The 20,004-nt window shown below is 46.1% G+C and overlaps 1 protein-coding gene across 4 annotated transcripts in view; it reads left to right on the forward strand.

The window, feature by feature from the left end:
* kcnab2b (potassium voltage-gated channel subfamily A regulatory beta subunit 2b) overlaps positions 1 to 20,004 on the forward strand; it is an 88,019-nt gene that overhangs the window by 50,669 nt on the left and 17,346 nt on the right. For 2 of the 4 annotated variants that reach the window (XM_076984386.1, XM_076984384.1), the window contains 3 exons: positions 16,661 to 16,704; positions 16,831 to 16,868; positions 18,154 to 18,233. In XM_076984386.1, the coding sequence (XP_076840501.1) occupies positions 16,661 to 16,704; positions 16,831 to 16,868; positions 18,154 to 18,233 (162 nt within the window). Of the gene's footprint in view, positions 1 to 8,763; positions 9,891 to 16,411; positions 16,559 to 16,660; positions 16,705 to 16,830; positions 16,869 to 18,153; positions 18,234 to 20,004 lie in introns of those variants that run through there. The other 2 variants (XM_076984385.1, XM_076984387.1) reach the window with 2 other exon arrangements.

The raw sequence follows: 20,004 nt of genomic DNA on the forward strand, positions 1-20,004 counted from the left end.
TTTCAGGGCTATAACACTCCGTCACGAGTGTTACGTTCCCCACCACCACCAGCTTAACAACTTACGTTCGCCACCCCCGCCGCACCGGACCTCAGGTAACAGGTATCTGCCAAAATTAGACCGCGGACAAATTTAGGTGAGTACCCCTGGTCTAAAATAATAAGATGTACATAAAAAGTAAACCGCTTTATTAACTTCCTTCTGACGTTTACTACTACTCTTTGTATGTCCACAAGATGGCAGCACATCTTCACGTTATGCAGTGCAACAGGAAGGCAAATTCTGATTCTTAAATTCATGATTTGATAATAGACCTACCTACCTCTTGATTTTTTTTTTTCAAATTATGTTTTTCTGTTTTTTTTCTGAATGTGACAAAAGTAACTGTAAAACACGAAAACAGGAACCCCATCATGCAGTGAGTACCTCTGTTGAGTGTGCAGTCTCTCTGTGGTCTGACAGAAGAGTGAACAAAGCAGTTCACTCCTCTACCCTGATCACTCTCCAGTAAAGGATGCAGAGCCTCTCCTTCACTCTTGTGATATATCTTGACAGATTTGATTAAAATTATATGTTTCCATAAAGGAAATGTAGTCTGTATGCACATTTGTATATAGCTGATGCTTTTGCATAGTTTTCCCTCCTCCCCCAGGGAGTACAAATGAAACATCTCGAGGTGATCAACACCCGTGCCATGGTATTTCACAAATAGCTTAAATACAGACACTTTCTCACTAGCGGGTCCTCTATGATTCATGTTGTCAGGCTAATTTGGTGAACATATTTTACAAACGGGCTTTGAGTTGGTCCAGTAAGCTTTGCCAAAAAAAAAAAGGGCTAGAGGTCGACTAAGCAGCATGAGTCAGACACATTTTGCTGGACATGGGTATGTAAAGTGGAAACAGCTACTTCAACCTCATCTGTTTCGTCTTGGCTCACATATGTAATGTTTTCATACAAAGGCCAGTCTGCTGATTGAATAGAAGTTACATTTTAATGTTGCTTGAAGAAAAGGTACAATTGCTTTATGTTGACCAGCTTTTACAATAATCTCACTACAGTATGCAGCTACTACAATAATCTCTTGAGAGGCTGTAAACTCATGGGTGGGTGTGTGTGTGTGGGGGGGGGGGGGTGTGTTTGTGTGTGTGTGGGTGGGTGTGTGAGAAAGAGAGAGAGAGACAGAGAGAGAGAGCAAGAGTTGGTGTGTTCTGCCTCAGGCATACCAAACGAGTCAGGGTGCTCCCTGGTGTTGAACACGTATCAGGATGGCTATTGTGCAGCACCATGCAGCTCCTGCTCTCCTGAGCTCCATGAGGCTCTTCTACACTATCCCTGCGGACCTCTCGCTCTCCTTCCTGAGCATCAGTGTGAGAACTGGCCTGGAAAATGTACCGATTTGTGCAGAATCCCAGGCCTGATCTCAGACCTGTCTTACAGGCAGGACAGATGTCAGATTCCCTTTGCCAGCACCTATTTCAGCAGTCTCTTTTGTCTCCTTTGCCTACCATATGGAATTCATGTTTTTTTCCACTGGTGTGCTCAGTCGAATTTGTTGCTTATCGCTCTGTTTTGCGTGCGTGCCGCTCCGAGCGGAGCAGCAGCTGCACTTCCTCTGCTGGAACTGCATTTTGCTGTGGGCCACGCTCCACACCTGCCGTCTCCCTGCACGCTCGGGGGTTTCACGTTTCAGCGCCAGCACTTTTACCCCACCGCTCAGGTCTTATTCCCTTACCGAAAGCAAGTTGCATAATGACACCAACCGAGTTAGGCCTGCGCCTCGGCGGACACGGTGCTGGTGCAGGATCGGTCACGTGGGTACTAGTCACCTCGTGGGCCATCGCACAGGAGGTTCTGGGAGAAGTGAGCCGGTCAGGCTCTGTCTGCCATCTGCTAGACATCATTGCCTTGTTAGAAGCAAGTATTTCTAACTGGTTAGGTATTGGGAGAAGGGATTTTACAGTCAAATGAGATAGAGATGAAAAGGACAGCTTATCCCAAGCATGTTTATTTATGGGCTAGCGCTGTGTACTATACTGACAGGCTCCACACTTCAGCCTTGTCATGTAACTGTATGCCTTAGTGTGCATACTTGTTTACATGAAGACACTTGAAGGTCATTTGAATTCTAAGACTTAAAATTTTTCTGTTTGGGAAGTAAACTTGAGGGCTCCAAACGATCTAAATTTTTATAGTTAAAATGGACATGTACATGTTTGTACTAGAACTTTAGTAGCATCCATCCATCCACCCATCCATCCATCCATCCACCCATCCACCCATCCATCCATCCACCCATCCATCCACCCATCCATCCATCCATCCATCCATCCATCCACCCATCCATCCACCCATCCATCCATCCATCCACCCATCCATCCATCCATCCACCCATCCATCCATCCATCCACCCATCCATCCATCCATCCACCCATCCATCCATCCATCCATCCATCCACCCATCCACCCATCCATCCATCCACCCATCCACCCATCCACCCATCCATCCATCCATCCACCCATCCATCCATCCATCCATCCAGTGTCATGATGTGATTGGCCGGAGCCCTGGTGGGACACTCCTGTTAACCTGTGTCTAACCCGGTATCCCAGCGCACTCTTCAGTATGCGTAGCGCACCGCTCCTGTGCACAGAGGCCCCTAACTGCAGTACTGCAAATGCACTTGACGTCGCTCCGCGGGCTTATTTCACCACGTGAAATTAATCAATGACAAAGCTTTGCATTTACTTGCACCTGCAGTTTTTCGATTACAGACTATACCTTTGAGAACATCAGCAGATGATGCATCACTGTGGCTGCCTGTACTAGATTACGGTCTGCCTTCTTCCAGGCTTGTGCGAAGGGAGCTAGCACTATCGGTATCAGTGGAGCACATGTACGTAGGTGCAGAGCAGGGAATCTGCTGTTGGTCTCACTGGGCCGTTTTCACACAAACAGACAAAAAACGCTCCGGTGAGCTAGGAAATGGCCAATAGACTGGGGGGGGGGGGGGGGGGGTGTATTTGAATGCAGGCAAGGCTTAAAACATGTAACAATAGAGGGTTGTTGCACTATTTCATCATACAATCAAATGGCCCCTCTGTCAATTCAGGGCCTGCATGGAATCTGCAACAGAACTGCAGTAGAATTTCAGTTTTTGTCAATTTGTAATTTTTTGTTATCAGTTGTGAAAATTACAGTTTTGTGAATGCTCATTTGTACCAGTGTGACAAGTTTCAGACGCCAACAAGAATAGATTTACCAGAGTGTTAAATGGTTCCCAGTCAGTCTGCGCTGCTTTGAGAATGATGACTGAATAGGGTCTCCAAGTGCTGATGGACTTGCTGGCTGTGAGCTGTTCCAGAGCCCATACTGGGAAGTCTCGCTCTCACTCACTCACACACACACACACACACACACACACACACACACACACACACGTGGGCCCCTAGTGCTCTGAATCTGGGCAGCAGGAACAGGAAGCGGACCCCACCACACTGGTGTGGGGCTCTTGCATGCTCACCCATGGCTGCTGTGATCCCATTGATTGCTGCTGTTCCCGGCCCGGCCCGGCCAAGCTCTTCAGCTTTAGCTCCTCCCCACTGTCCTCGTGCTCTCCACACGTTTCTCCGTTGTCTGTGGGGAAAAAGGCCAAGGCCTTTGTGGTGAGGACGTTCAGTGGAGCACATTGCTCTCAACATCAAAATGGTCTCTGTTCACAAAGTGATGCTTTAGTTCACTCGCTGGCTGAGGCACTCTGACATTTAGAGCTGTACAAACAGACACTAATGTGGCCCTGGATTGATGGATAGAATCTCTTTGCAGAGTTAAAGATAGGATGATCGGATCACCTTCACCTTAACGCCTGTTCCTTCACACACACGCACACACACACACAAACACACACACAGCACAGCATGGCATATATATCACATAAAGCATAGCATGCATGTCATTTAGCACTATATGTATGCTGACTAAATATGGCTGCTTGTGTGTGTGTGTGTGTGTGTGTGTGTGTGTGTGTGTGTGTGTGTGTGTGTGTGTGTGTGCATCCATGAAATAGAGTGGGAGAGTTTAGCCAAGTTCATTGTTTAGATGAAGTTGATCGTGTTTGCTCCCTCTATGTGCCGATGTCTCAGCCACACAGGATACGCCTCCATCCCTGCCTCGCCTGCACACGCTCTGTCACTTGCATTTCTGTGCTGTTCATACACTCATCTCTGACTCATCTGTGAACTGGGCTGTAACAGCACCTCTCCTGACAATGGCTTCCCCACTCCAGCACGCAGAGGGCTCACGTTAACCCGCATAACGCAGTCGTTTCACACACATCTCAGAATTCCACCTTTCACAAAATATAGATTTTTATAAATCTTTTTTTCCATGCGTCTGTATTGCTTACTATATTGTGCGAGATGACTGACAGTAGTTCAGCGTTATCCGAGGTACATGCCCACTGAACTGGTCTGCTGCACTGTTGTGTGAAGTGCATATGGCCGCATGTCTGACAGCTTCATGCTGGCTGACGGAGGAAGACCCTGTCAGCGCATAGAGCTCCCAACTGTTTACACACAGGTCAGAGCAGGGTCCACCGAGCGTAGCCCCTCGCCACCGCGCCTGATGCCTCCTTTTTGAGTTACGTACCTTATGTGCCTTGAGGCTCTCCTCCCCCGTCTGCGTTCTTAGGGTGTGACCAGGTGGGGCTCAGGTGGTGCTAGGTGCTCATCCACCCGCGTTCATATGGGTGGCTCTGATCCGGAGCACGGTGGTTTAATAGCGAGCTGAGCTGTGTGAGAATACACGGTGGTTGCTGGAATCTGACGAAGTGTGTGTGTGTGTGTGTGTGTTTCATCCGCATGTCAGATTATCTGTGTGTCAGCGTTTCATGATTACCATGAAACACATTACCATTTTAACCCATACACCAGGGACAGAGAGATGCTTTAGGCATCTGACTGGCTTATCCTTAATGGAAAATTCCATTCTGTCCTTACAAATATTTTCTGCATATTTCGCAGCATTTTAAAACGGTATTGTCATATTTTATAAATGTGTACTTGTAAAGAACCATACAGCATAATAATGAACTTGCTCCCTTAGTCTTTCATGGGACATAGAACGAAATGGCATAAGATACAGAGGTGATATATTCTAGACCACAGTACTGCTACCCTAGTCTTACTTGTTAAATAAGAAAACACACATAATTTAATAACTGGCCTGGAGCAAGGGGGTTTCCACTCTACTCATTTGCATTTTATGTGTACTGATGGGTCACTGGGCCTTAAGTCAACATTTTCAAGAAAGAACATAATGAATATTCATTTGTACATTGATGAATATGCGCAGCTCACCTTTACATGAAGCTAGCGGGGCCTGCTGTGGGTCTAGCAGCTTCTGGTGAATGCATTAAAGTTCATTCATAGTTCACATAATGGAACAATGTTGTCACAGAAATGTTTATATGGATATTCAGGACCATTTTGAATTCCAGCTGTTTGTGTAGTTAGAAATTAGATTTAATCCTAAATTTTAAATCAACATTTAAACACACATAGAAGAGCTTGTAAATATGTTTCCAATATGTGTTTCTTTTCAGATAATAAAATTTTACCCTGTGAGTCTCAGATCTACAAGAACGTGCTCCGGGAAATACACATTTCATAGAAATTTTTTGAAATATCACTCATTGAAATATGTTATGTCTGGACTCCATAAAAGTCCATGTTTTACAAAAACCATAAAACCAGTTTTCTGAGCTTCATCCTCTGCAAAGGTCATTGCGGGATGTAGAATATGGATGTAGAATATGATGTAGAATATGATGTAGAATATGGATGTAGAATATGGTGTAGAATATGGATGTAGAATATGATGTAGAATATGGTGTAGAATATGGATGTAGAATATGTAGAATATGGATGTAGAATATGATGTAGAATATGGATGTAGAATATGGATATAGAATATGGTGTAGAATATGGATGTAGAATATGGATGTAGAATATGTAGAATATGGATGTAGAATATGATGTAGAATATGGATGTAGAATATGGATGTAGAATATGTAGAATATGGATGTAGAATATGGTGTAGAATATGGATGTAGAATATGATGTAGAATATGGATGTAGAATATGGATGTAGAATATGTAGAATATGGATGTAGAATATGCTGTAGAATATGGATGTAGAATATGGATGTAGAATATGGTGTAGAATATGGTGTAGAATATGGATGTAGAATATGATGTAGAATATGGATGTAGAATATGGATGTAGAATATGTAGAATATGGGTGTAGAATATGGATATGCCACTGAAACACTGAATGCCTCATTGGAAAAAAAACTGAATAAAAATTCTACTTAGATTTTTAGCCTATATGCAAACCAAATAGCCAGTGTTGCGAATAACGCCGTTATAGAAGAGCTTGTAAATATGTTTCCAATATGTGTTTCTTTTCAGATAATAAAATTTTACCCTGTGAGTCTCAGATCTACAAGAACGTGCTCCGGGAAATACACATTTCATAGAAATTTTTTGAAATATCACTCATTGAAATATGTTATGTCTGGACTCCATAAAAGTCCATGTTTTACAAAAACCATAAAACCAGTTTTCTGAGCTTCATCCTCTGCAAAGGTCATTGCGGGATGTAGAATATGGATGTAGAATATGATGTAGAATATGATGTAGAATATGGATGTAGAATATGGTGTAGAATATGGATGTAGAATATGATGTAGAATATGGTGTAGAATATGGATGTAGAATATGTAGAATATGGATGTAGAATATGATGTAGAATATGGATGTAGAATATGGATATAGAATATGGTGTAGAATATGGATGTAGAATATGGATGTAGAATATGTAGAATATGGATGTAGAATATGATGTAGAATATGGATGTAGAATATGTAGAATATGGATGTAGAATATGGTGTAGAATATGGATGTAGAATATGATGTAGAATATGGATGTAGAATATGGATGTAGAATATGTAGAATATGGATGTAGAATATGCTGTAGAATATGGATGTAGAATATGGATGTAGAATATGGTGTAGAATATCCATGAATATCCATGATGTAGAATATGGATGTAGAATATGATGTAGAATATGGATGTAGAATATGGATGTAGAATATGTAGAATATGGGTGTAGAATATGGATATGCCACTGAAACACTGAATGCCTCATTGGAAAAAAAACTGAATAAAAATTCTACTTAGATTTTTAGCCTATATGCAAACCAAATAGCCAGTGTTGCGAATAACGCCGTTAAAAATAACGGCGTTATGTAACGGCGTCATTTTGTCAGTAACGGGATAATATAATTAGTTACTTTTCCTGTCGTTACAACGCCGTTTACGTTACCGGTCATTAAAAGCGGTGCGTTACTATATATTGATATACTAACAGTAATCCGAGCGGACCGCTGCCCAGGCCAGTGAGGAGTAACAGATCCCGATAGGTCACAGTTCTCGGTGTAACACCTGTTTAACGTAACAAGTCAGTAAGCGATTGGCTAAGGCAGCGTTTTGATAGCCAATCAGAGCCAGTGTTTTTACACGCGCGCCGAAGCACGTGTAAATGACACAAACGGAGAAGATGTCGAAATGGCGTCAGGTGCAAGCCGAAGAAAATTTAGCATTTTCAAGGCGATATAAACATTATTTAAGGCGATATAAACATTATTTAAGAAAATACTTGAAGTTCCTGAATGTCTACCAGACTGGGTATTTGATTTATTTAATTAAGAATAGAGGTTTTATTGTTAAGTTTACTTCTGTTGTGAACAAACCAGTTGTCTCAGGTTGAGATAATTTAATTTAATTTCATAGATGTAAATGCACTTTATATAGTGTAACTGTTTACTTTTGTTTTTTTTTTTTTTTTACAAAGATTTGGGATTTTAAAGGATTTTATCCCGCACTGGTCTGTTGATGTGCAATAAATAAACTTTTGATATTTATTGCACATCCACAGACCAGTGCAAACAATTTTCTGATCTACTCATTTCAACTGACTGTGAAAACTGCTTAAAAAAAACTTAATTAATTGGCATATAACCTTTTTTTAACTGTAACGCAAATAGTTACTTTCCCTGGTAACGAGTTACTTTTATTATAGAGTAATTCAGTTACTAACTCAGTTACTTTTTTGAAGAAGTAGTGAGTAACTATAACTAATTACTTTTTTAAAGTAACGTTCCCAACACTGCAAATAGCCTTTGACGTTCATGAGAACGAGGAGCCCATGAAGATATGATTTGATAGCCAAGAGGCTAAAGATGTTGTTCACGAACTCAGATTCTGCAGGTGTGATGTGCAGAGAGGGTGGGGTCATAAGGTCAAGGTTTGTGGGGATCTCAGGACAGCGTGAAGTGTGCCATGCTGCTGAATTTGAATATAGATCGGATTACATAATGTAGCCTTCGCAGTTTCCCTCCAAACTGGACTCAGCTCCACCGTTAATTTCTCCAAGTCCGAAAGCGTAACAACAATAAAAATTTACAAAATAAGATAACATTTTGTGACAAGGTAGCTCTTCTTAGTATGATAACAGCGTTCACAGATCCTTTGACAGCTTCTTTTTCTGTTTTTTTTTTTTTTGAACTGTGTGTGATTCTCATTCTCTGTTGTGATATATAAGCAGCGTGTCTGTTAAAGCATGAGCCAGGCATGTGTGTGTGTGTGTCCACTGTAGTCACTCTGTCACGCGTAGGCAGTGTTGAATATCAGGTGCGGGCAGATTGCACAGCATAGCTGGAGCTTGGTCTCTCGCTCTCTCTCTCTGACTCTCTCACTCTCTCTTTTCCTCTCTAATATCCTCTTTCTCTCTTGTTCTTTCTACTCTCACTCCTGTCCTGTCCTTTCTCTCTCTCTCTTTTTCTTCGTCTCCTTGTCTCTCTCTTTCCCTCTCTCTCTCTCTCTGCGTCTTTCACTCCCTCATTTTATCTCTCCCTCTTTCTTTCTCTCAGTGCATTCGCGTGTCCCCCACTCAATGGGCCAACGTTGTCGAGTGCTAATCTAAGCGGGAAGCCGTCAGCGTGTGAAACAAATAGTCCAGTTAAAAGGAAGAGAGCTTAGAGAGGGAGTAGGGAGGATCAGAGGAGGATCAGAGGAGCCCGGCTTCACTGGGAGCGTGCGGTGGAGCGTGGAGAGCCGGAGTGGGACGTGGTGGGACGTGCCGTCCCTCCCCACCACTACCGGCCGATGTGATTGGTGTCCGGGACTCACCACTTCACGGCAAACTCGCACCCTGGGGCAAGAGCATGGGATTCACTCTCACACACACTCTCACTCTCAGAGACGCTCTCTCTCTCTCTCTCACACACACACACACACACACACACAAATCACTCGGGGACCTAGGCTCACGCTCACACACTCCAGCAGCTTTTCTGACCAACACCGTGCTTGTGAAGGGAGTCCTGCCTGACGCTAACCGGTTTAGCAGCCGTCAGACCTGTGTGCTGCATCTGTGACTGCTGCTCTCGCCAAGCTTGCAAGGACAGACAGGAGTTGGCACCAGGGTGCACCTGCCCTACCCGTGAAAGCGGGCCGCCAGCCGCGGGACGATCTTAGGACGCGCCCTGTTCTCCCCCCGGGCCGCGTGGCCCCTCGCCGGGCCGGGGCCGCCCACCGGGACCCGCCGGCGGCATGCAGGTGTCATTTGTGTGCACGGACCACCGGGCGGTGACCCGCAGTGCGGAGGAGAGGCTGAACCGGCAGAACACCAGCAGCCCCAGCATGGGCGCCAAAAACAAGCTCCGCACGGTGGCCATGGTGGCGCGCAGCCTGGGCCAGCTGAGCCTGCACACTGCACCCTCCTCCAGTGACCACTGTCTGAGGAGCGGTATGAAGTACAGGTAAGGAGGAGGGGGGGTATGAAGTACAGGTAAGGAGGAGGGGGGGGGGTAGGAAGTACAGGTAAGGAGGAGGGGGGGCATGAAGTACAGGTAAGGAGGGGGGGGGGGGTATGAAGTACAGGTAAGGAGGAGGGGGGGGGGCATGCTGCTGCCTCCATCTGGACACACGCTGGACGGGGGAGATGGATGTTTGTGAAATGGTGGATTTGTTGTTTTGGGGTGTGTACGTTTCTCTCCCCCATTTAGTGATTTAAATGTTTAAGTTCTGTTTCTCTCCAGTTGAGATCAGAGGAGGTGAGACTGATCTATTAACGTCTCGCATGCTTTCGGTGGAGCCGGCCAACTGTATATGGCCAGATCGTTTTTTTAAAGCATGTGGGAATGCGAGATCTCTCTCCTTGTATATTTTGAGTACAAATCACTGCAGGAAAAATGCTCATGTTTTAATCTCCCCTGCGCAGGACAGGATTAATAATGCAGCGTCTTAACAGGTCAGCAGCCGTGACTGAAGAAAGTGGCTGTCAGAAGTACTCACAGGTTCAGGTTCTGCTCTGATCGTGCTTCTTCAGTTACTTCTAAGATTCTTCTCCAGCTAGAAGAGAAGAGAAGTGAGGGAAAGGAATCCAGAAGAGTGCCGGGTGTGTCAGGGGAGGTTTCTGTGGGAGAGCGAAGTGGAGCATGGAGAGTCTGAGGGGGACGTGGAGGGACGTGGAGGGACGTGGAGGGACGTGGAGGGACATGGAGGGACGTGGAGGGACGTGGAGGGACATGGAGGGACGTGGAGGGACGTGGAGGGACATGGAGGGACGTGGAGGGACGTGGAGGGACGTGGAGGGACGTGGAGTCCCTCCCCACTGCAGGCTGTAACACAGGTGTACAGCGTGTGTGCTGTAGATAAGTAAATCTGTTAAGCCACGCCCCCAGCCCTCCATAATTTGGATAATGGGACATCAGAGGTACTTTGTGAGAATGTTGGATGTTGTACTGTATGCTCTACTTTCCTATTAACCTAATGTGTAACTGAACACCGGCAGTGTTCAGTGTTCTGAAAGGCAGTCTCTCTCTCTCTCTCTCTCTCTCTCTCTCTCGCTGTGCATCTAAATGGCTTTGCCTCCCATGCTTTCATATCTAATTTATCATCCTGTAAATAGGTTTTTGAATTTCACATAACTGAATATTTCTTGTCACATACTGAATATGTATTTTAAATTAGTGCTTTGTGTGTGATTTGTGTGAGATTGTATGTGAGCACACCAGTGCCGACTGCTAAACCTTGTTTCCAAAGATTTGGACATAGTTGCAAAGTTATTTTGCTGAAGCTTTGACATATTACATGCTACTTTTATTGATGTTAAATGTTGTATGTTATTTTAAGGAACCCTAGTTCCTTCAGTAATCTGCTTTAAGTATAATAAATGCCATGATCAGCAGACGTATGTTTACATGCATTAGGAAAGCTAGTAAAATTAGGTCCAAACCTTTTTTTAAGAATAGTGAATAGTGAATTTGGATCAGAACAGGTCATGCAAACAGATGTAGGTAAGCTGGCACCCTAGAGCCTGCACTAAAGAAGTATTTTCCCTTTAAATGAGCCAGCAGGGCATCAAGGTTCCGGCTCCACCTTGTGTTAATAAAGCCTTTCGTCTGCAACCAAAATATCCCAGGCGTATCTATGGCATTTTACAGCCATTGAACAGATAGCTTATTTGACCTCTGTCTGTGCCAGGAGAGAGCCCGTTTGCAGATGCAGTCATAGAGCTTCATCCAAAAATGCCAGAGGGATTTGTAAGTGCAGTCTGCAGGTTTTACCCCCCCACCTCCAAGCCCACTGCCCCCCCCAGCCCCCCCCCCCCCCCCCCCACCACCACCCCTGAGCGAACCCCCCGGGCCCTTTGCGGTTTCGCCCATCGTGCAGCTCCGCCCCCTCCATGCCGAGCCTGTACGAATCGATGATCAGAAACCTGGCCTGGCTCTCTGCCTCTCATATTACACCCTAGAAGTAAAGGGAAAAGATAGGGAGACACAGAGGGGGAATTGTGTAAGTGCTTCGTTGGGGAGAGGTGATTACATAAATGAGTAAAGCACACGCGGTCCCTTCCTGACGTTCTCTTGGCTGTAAACGGGAGAGTCTGTTCGCTCTGGCCAGCCAGAGATAAAGACTCATACTGTCAGCACATGAGCTCCTGGGTGCCTGTCTGCCATGAGCCCATGGCTCTAGAGTCCAGAGCAGGAAGCCTTCACTTCAGACAGTGGGAACACCATATAGTAGCTATTTTGTTCATGGTTGTTAATGTTTTCAGATTTTGCAAAGCAGTTATATTCAGTAGACCTGTGTAGACAGTAGACCTGTGTAGACAGTAGACCTGTGTTATTGAAATATATGTACGGGACGTCAGACCTTTTTTGCAGCAGCAGCGCTAAGCTCTGAGCCCTGTGTATCCTGAGTCTTTCAACATGATGATATTTATTACATTTATGCTGCAGTAGAGAGATGGAGGACGACTGGCTTCTGGCCATCTGCTGTGCTCCGAGAGCGAACCCAGGAGAAATGTGTGGTGTTGACATGGAGACTGCAGGAGTAGAGCCTGCTCTCTCCTGTGAGATGTTTGGGCTTTCCTGATTGGTTGAGAGCTGTTCTTCATGGAGGAAACACGCAGGCCTAGCGAGACATCCACAGTTCTTTAGTCTTTGTTTTTCATCTATATTTCCATTCTCTGCATCATAACATGAACTCTATTAGTGTAGCTTATATAAATGTCATGTCCTTTCTGTCTTTCATTCTTTCTTTCTTTTTTTCTTTCTTTCTTTCTTGATGTTATGTATTAGATTACTTCAGTTGTAGAGACAGCTCAGATTCCTGGTCATACACTGGTTTTGTGTTGAATAGCCCAGTATGTGTGGCTTTGTGTTTCTGAACTTATCTTGTAGTATTTGGTCATCTGCCCTGCTAATGGGTTTGTGTTTGTGTGGGAGTGTGTTTGTGGGAGTGTGGAAGTGGAGGGTGGTTGTTTGTGCATCTGCACGCTACGGCTTAATTAATGCATGTGCTGGCAAAGACTGGGCTCAGCTGTGGGGAAAGAGCACCGGGCCCACCGGCCCAACAGAACACCCAGGACAGCAGCTCAGCCTCACTGCGCTACCTCCAAAATAATACATGGGTCAAATGTCAGCCGTATTCAGCACCCTGAATGAAGGCAGGGAGCTCTGACACCCTCAGTGGTAGTAAGGAAGTGTCACTACACTCGCATGCAGAACACGATCAGTCAGAGCACATTGCCTGAGCATGTCTGGGAGTGCAGTGTGGGGGTGATCGGCATGTTCAGTGCTTTGATCTGCTCTCCCTGGTGCACACTGGACTCAGAACGTTTGCTCTTACGAACGTCCGTGAGAGCGGATGCTTAAACACCCATGTGTTGTCCTAAACAGGCATAGTGCTATTTACCGTCGTGAGCTCTACGAGAATGTAGGAGGTGTGTTTAATGTCATGATGAATTATTGAATGTTCAGTGAATCACTTGCAGTGGGGTTGAGCGGACTGTGGTGGTGGGGAGGGACCACGCTAGACCAGCGCCCTTGCACACCGACCTCTGCATGCGAACTTTCAGACCACGCGGTCATTCTCCTCTTGCGATTCACTCCCTCGGCCAGCTGGCCCTGTTCCTGCTGTCGTTGGGTGTGAAGCAGCGGGGGTGGGGGTGTTCAGCACGGTCCGGCACAGCCAGGGATCTGGGGCCGGGCGACCAGGCGCTCTCGAGCGGTAGTAGTGAAAGGGGCACAAACCCCCCGTTTAATGGCTGCCAAATCACACTCAACACTCTTCACTCAGGAGGATGTTTGGTGTCAACACAGTCTCCAACACACACACACACACACACGCACACACGTGCACGCGCACACATGCTAGGGGCTGACACAGACCTTGCCACTCTGGCTCTGTGAGCATTTGGATGACCTGTATCCATCCAGGAAGTGATTTATGGGCGGGTGAGGGCGGGCGGCGTGCAACACTCCCGTGTGCTGAGCCTCATGCGCCTCCAAGGGCACTCAGCACAGGATGGAGGGGGAGCCCAGACCCGCCCACCTCACAGCTCCACAGGCAGCCCCTCCCCTCGCCCCTCCCACTTTCCCCTCCCCCTCCCCCCTCACCAAGCAGCCCCCAGTGGTCACGCCGCCTCTCCGCTCACCCACATGCGGTTCGGCTTCCTGGCACAGAGCGTCATCTAATGGGAAAGGGGACGTGACCTTGAGTTTGATTTATGAACTTTCCTCCTGCTATCAGGAGCTGTAATGAGTCCTCGGTCTGTTGGAGCAGCGCTTGCTTTTTCAGACCGGATACTGATGACATTGGCCGCTTGCATGCGAGCCCGGGAACAGAGGGTTTTGTCTGTTAGTTGGTTATTTAAATTGAGTGTCTTACTATAACCATTCACTAAAGCCAGATCACAGTGTGGGTGAGTTTTAAATCACATGACTGTCAGCTCCTACTGTTACTGTGTCCTTGACCTCAAATTCCAAGTGATACAGTATTGCCTGGATATACAGGACCAACTTTTATGTTTACAATATCCAATCCTAACCAGAGCCTTTTGACTGTAATGCATGTGTATGGTTAAAATCTCGCACAGCCTTCCAAAGATCATAAAAGGAGAATAAAGGTACAAACCCCAACAGATTTCTAGAAAGCAAGTGCCCTATGCCAGGAAGTGCTTTACTGTAACGTACGTGGTTTGATAACTTGGGTAGCCATGTGTCATCTTGTTCCAGGGGAATTTACTGGATAAACGAGCAAGAAACATTAGACGCAGGGACACCAGTACCAAGGTAACATCAAAGGAACAAGATGGCACTTCAGTGTAAGCAGATTTGGATGGTTGAGGGCTGGAGAATCTCTAGGAGTCCACATGTGACATCGCCTCTGAGTAACGCTCTGGGAGTCCTGATGAATGATCATAATTGCACACCATTTGACATCTGAAGGCAAAACGGCCAGACGAGCTTAGTTTGTTCTAGAAATGCAACTGCTCCAGAGATGTCTGGAGGTGTCTAGATGCCATCCTTGCTGGGAGTGATCCGCTATTTGCTGTCTTCCATAATTAAAGAGGGACAAAGACGCGTCTCCATGGTCTAGAGTTGCAGCCAAGGCCCCGTGGCATCATTACCCTCCCCTTGGAAAGTGCCTCACTCTTCTCCTGTGAACGCTGCATGTACCGGACGCTGGTTTCCACAGTGACGCAGTACTGCACATAGATGAATGCTGACAGTTGTACTGAGTTCTGAGTGTGGTGTGTGGTGAACCATTGTGAACTTCAGTATGCTCCCTTATACTCTGTGCTACTGAACTGTAGCTCAGCACTGATTTTTATAGACACGTATAGCATGGTGCTTATGGTTTCTAGGGAGTCAAGTGTTCTACAGAGACAGGGGTCTGGTCTGCATTGTGAACAGTCCATGTCCATCTGTTTGAGTCCAGTCAGCAGGTGGCCAGTTCACCTTCACTGGGCAGCCAACAGATCCCCCTTCCAGTAACTCTATCCTTTCCAACCAGTTAAAAATTCATCACTGGTGGTGTACGACCTCGTGCTCATTGATCATTTGATTTAAGTGGATAAGTTCTTTCTGTTAAGAGTGGGTTAGAGGTGACGTTGCTATTTACACTCATGCTTTTATTCTGGCAGGTGTCATGTTGGCTGAGGCTTGTGATGGGACTTTATTGGGGACAATTTGTCCTTTACTTGTATGGCATGATTGCTCTTGGTCTTACAAGCAAAATATTAACTTGTGGACACCTGGGTCTGCTCAGCTATCCTGGTTTATGTGTGTGTGTGTGTGTGTGGGTGTGTGTGTGTGTGTTTTTGTAACAGTACGGGCAAATGCTTGTGTGCGTTCAATCTGAACATTCACTTGTCATCTCACTTGTTGTACCTCATATTCACTGAAACATTGTGGTCAGTAGTACAATCTTTTCACCCTATGATTAATTTTCCAATGGACGCCCTACGTGGATCAAAACTTCTGAAGGAGATTATTCTCCCTTCAAGAGACCCGATTGTTTACAACAAGCTGTCGCCACATCCGTTTTGTGCCAGAAACGAAAGTGTTCTCAGATGTTTTCAGTCCTGTAAGAGCTGAGGGTGTGTTTGTGAGGAGAGAGTGCCTCAGTCCTGTAAGAGCTGAGGGTGTGTTTGTGAGGAGAGAGTGCCTCAGTCCTGTAAGAGCTGAGGGTGTGTTTGTGAGGAGAGAGTGCCTCAGCCTGTCAGGACTAATCAGAAATTGTCCTCTCATCCCCTCAAGTGCAAAGCAGCAGCATGTTGAATTGGCGCAGTCATAAAGACCTGTGTGGAAGGCTCTGTGCCCTTGGCACTGTGGTCACACAGCTATTGCTGAGATCTGTAACCGTCGGAGGATGTCAAACAAAAGAGACAACAGAGGTTGTGATTGGCTGCTCTGACCTAAAGGAAAATAAATAAATAAATAAAATCAACACCTAAACCAACCCCCCCCCCCCCCCCCCCACACACACACACCCTGAATCCATGATTTTGCTGTGTGTCTATACTTAGTATGGATAAGGCTGTAGTCATGCAGTAGTCTGAGCTTTTAGTCGAGGTCTGTCAGATTATTCGCACAGCAACCCTGAGAGCAAGCGGATCAGCACCACCGATGACTTGGTGGGTCACAGAAGTCTATGTGAGGATCAGAACCGTAAGAACTATAAGAGCTGAGCATTCAAAAATGTTGTTTTGTTTGAGTGTTGTCCTTTCTTCTTACAGGAACCTGGGGAAGTCTGGGCTACGGGTGTCCTGTCTGGGGCTGGGTGAGTCTGCTTTAGTTTTCTAGAAGTTTTACTTCAGAAATAAATTGTGTCTGTAAAGCACAAATTCTTTTAAGCGGCCATATGCACCCTTCTACATAGATCTGACAGAATGTCTAATCTCTGCAGGAACTTGGGTAACCTTTGGAGGTCAAATAACAGATGAGGTATCATGTAACTCTTTCTGCCCATCACTCTGCCTTTTAAATACAGCATAGCATTACCTAAAGTAAAGTCACACTCAATGACATTCTAGCTTCTACTATGTTTCTGCACTACAGAGTACTTCACTATGTGCAGTTCAATAACTGGATTACCCTGTTGGACAGTGGAAAGACCCTAGCTCCACTCCAGGAGTCCGTGTTGTTTTCACTTCATATGGTCCCTCTTCTGTGTGGTCCCTATCTCCACCCTTACCCCCTCTGTTCCACCCTTACCCCCTCTGCTCCACCCTTACCCCCTCTGCTCCACCCTTACCCCCTCTGCTCCACCCTTACCCCCTCTGTTCCACCCTTACCCCCTCTGTTCCACCCTTACCCCCTCTGCTCCACCCTTACCCCTTCTGTTCCACCCTTACCCCCTCTGCTCCACCCTTACCCCCTTTGTTCCACCCTTACCCCCTCTGTTCCACCCTTACCCCCTCTGTTCCACCCTTACCCCTTCTGTTCCACCCTTACCCCCTCTGCTCCACCCTTACCCCCTCTGCTCCACCCTTACCCTCTCTGCTCCACCCTTACCCCCTCTGTTCCACCCTTACCCCCTCTGCTCCACCCTTACCCCCTCTGCTCCACCCTTACCCTCTCTGCTCCACCCTTACCCCCTCTGCTCCACCCTTACCCCCTCTGTTCCACCCTTACCCCCTCTGTTCCACCCTTACCCCCTCTGCTCCACCCTTACCCCCTCTGCTCCACCCTTACCCCCTCTGTTCCACCCTTACCCCCTCTGTTCCACCCTTACCCCCTCTGCTCCACCCTTACCCTCTCTGCTCCACCCTTACCCCTTCTGTTCCACCCTTACCCCCTCTGTTCCACCCTTACCCCCTCTGTTCCACCCTTACCCCTTCTGTTCCACCCTTACCCCCTCTGCTCCACCCTTACCCCCTCTGCTCCACCCTTACCCTCTCTGCTCCACCCTTACCCCCTCTGTTCCACCCTTACCCCCTCTGCTCCACCCTTACCCCCTCTGCTCCACCCTTACCCTCTCTGCTCCACCCTTACCCCCTCTGTTCCACCCTTACCCCCTCTGCTCCACCCTTACCCCCTCTGCTCCACCCTTACCCCCTCTGTTCCACCCTTACCCCCTCTGTTCCACCCTTACCCCCTCTGTTCCACCCTTACCCCCTCTGCTCCACCCTTACCCCCTCTGTTCCACCCTTACCCCCTCTGTTCCACCCTTACCCCCTCTGCCCCACCCTTACCCCCTCTGCTCACCCGTCATCTCTCTCCTTTGCAGGTAGCAGAGGACCTGATGACGGTGGCATATGAGAACGGCATTAACCTGTTCGACACAGCCGAGGTGTATGCCGCGGGCAAGTGAGTGTCTCCTTCTCCACCTCCTCCACCACCCCCCACCCCACCCCGGATCTTCCACTGCTCCCCCTCTCAGACCCAGTAAGTCCAGGAGTGGCGGTGCTGGTAAGGGAGTGAACTGGAACACAAGCCCGTAGGCCATGACTACTGCAGCTGTGCTCCTGGACTTTTTATGGACTCACCTTTTTATGTCTTTGGTGTTTATGATCTGTCAGCTGATGCAAATGGGTGTTTGAAGCAACACAGTTACCATTTGAAAAAAAAAAAACCTCTAGCCATACCGAAAATGTAAGTTGAATGTCATTTTGCAAAGCTATGAACATGGACTGTGAAATGACTGCACTGGTGATCCCACAAAAGCTCACGTGTTGTATGTCTAGAAACATGTTATATGTTTCTTACACCTTTGTTCTTCTTTACAGTCATGTTCTTCATGAACGATTTTACTGATGTGGATATATGACACATAATACCCATCTGAGTACTGAGGAGAATCTAATTATCTTCAATTCCCTACAGTAGTGTAGTTCATCACAGCCATTGATTTATGCTCTCTGGAGGTTTATCATTTACTGTCATTTCAGCTAAATTAGATATAAATTGCTTTTCAGTCTTTATAACCATTGCACATGGTTTAAGAGTTTCTGAATCTACAAGATACCAAGTAGAATGAATGTGACCTATTCTTTAAGTTTAAAATTCTACCTAGCAACAAAGATAATAAATCAAATCAAATCAAATATATTTGTTTAGCGCTTTTCACAACACATGTTGTCACAAAGCGCTTTACAGGATTTACAAGGTTAACAATACTATGGGTCCAAATCCCTAACGAGCAAGCCAAAGGCGACAGTGGCAAGGAAAAACTCCCTATGATGGTGGGGAATAGGAAGAAACCTTGGGAAGACCAAGACTCAAAAGGGAACCCATCCTCCATTGGGTGGCCCGTTAACACACAAATTACACAAAAACAAATTATACAGATGAATACACAAGTTACAAACAAATTACACAATCAGGCTAAGTATAAGGTAACTAGAATGAAAGTTCTGGGTGTTGATATTGTCTTGCGATGAACGCCAGGTTTTCATTCCATGTCGGAGCGATGATACTGGTATTGTAGACTCCGACTGCAATGTTACTCCCCAGGTGAACCTCGGAGAAGAAAGATATGTGATGTGGTAAATATGTAACAGATTATTCAAAGGCCAAACTAAACAGATAAGTATTTAGTCGAGTTTTAAACATTGAGACTTTGTCTGAGTCCCGAATAAAGGCAGGAAGATTATCCCACATATTATATAATTAATATAATTCCATTATATAGGTTTTACAGTAAAACCTATATCTGTGTCATGTATTGTGGCTACTCCACCTCCACCTTCTACTTAACGAATGGCCGTTGGAAACCGTTTTTTTTTTTTCATTTTTGGGTGATGTTGTCCTTAACCGTCTGTCTGTCTGTTGTCAGTTGTATGTATCGGCACTTTTGTATGTTTTTTGTTGTTTTTGTTGTTTTGTTGTGTTAGCGCTTGCTAACAACTGTCAGGTCGCTGCTACTTTGTTGCCGTTAGAAACGCAGAGCCGTTGCTCTGCCTTACCGGTGCGCTGCTGAAGTTCCGCTCGGTTTCGGCTTAAATGTTTGTTTATAATACCAGATATTTTCTCAGCATGCTCCTCTGTGTCAATGGGCCTGTAACCCTCCTGAAATTAGGGTTACTAATCTCAGGAATCGTTGAGGTCATTGCCTTAAGAGGGCGCTCTGTACGTTCTT

Source organism: Brachyhypopomus gauderio, chromosome 21, assembly GCF_052324685.1.
Source record: "Brachyhypopomus gauderio isolate BG-103 chromosome 21, BGAUD_0.2, whole genome shotgun sequence".
NCBI lineage: Eukaryota > Metazoa > Chordata > Actinopteri > Gymnotiformes > Hypopomidae > Brachyhypopomus > Brachyhypopomus gauderio.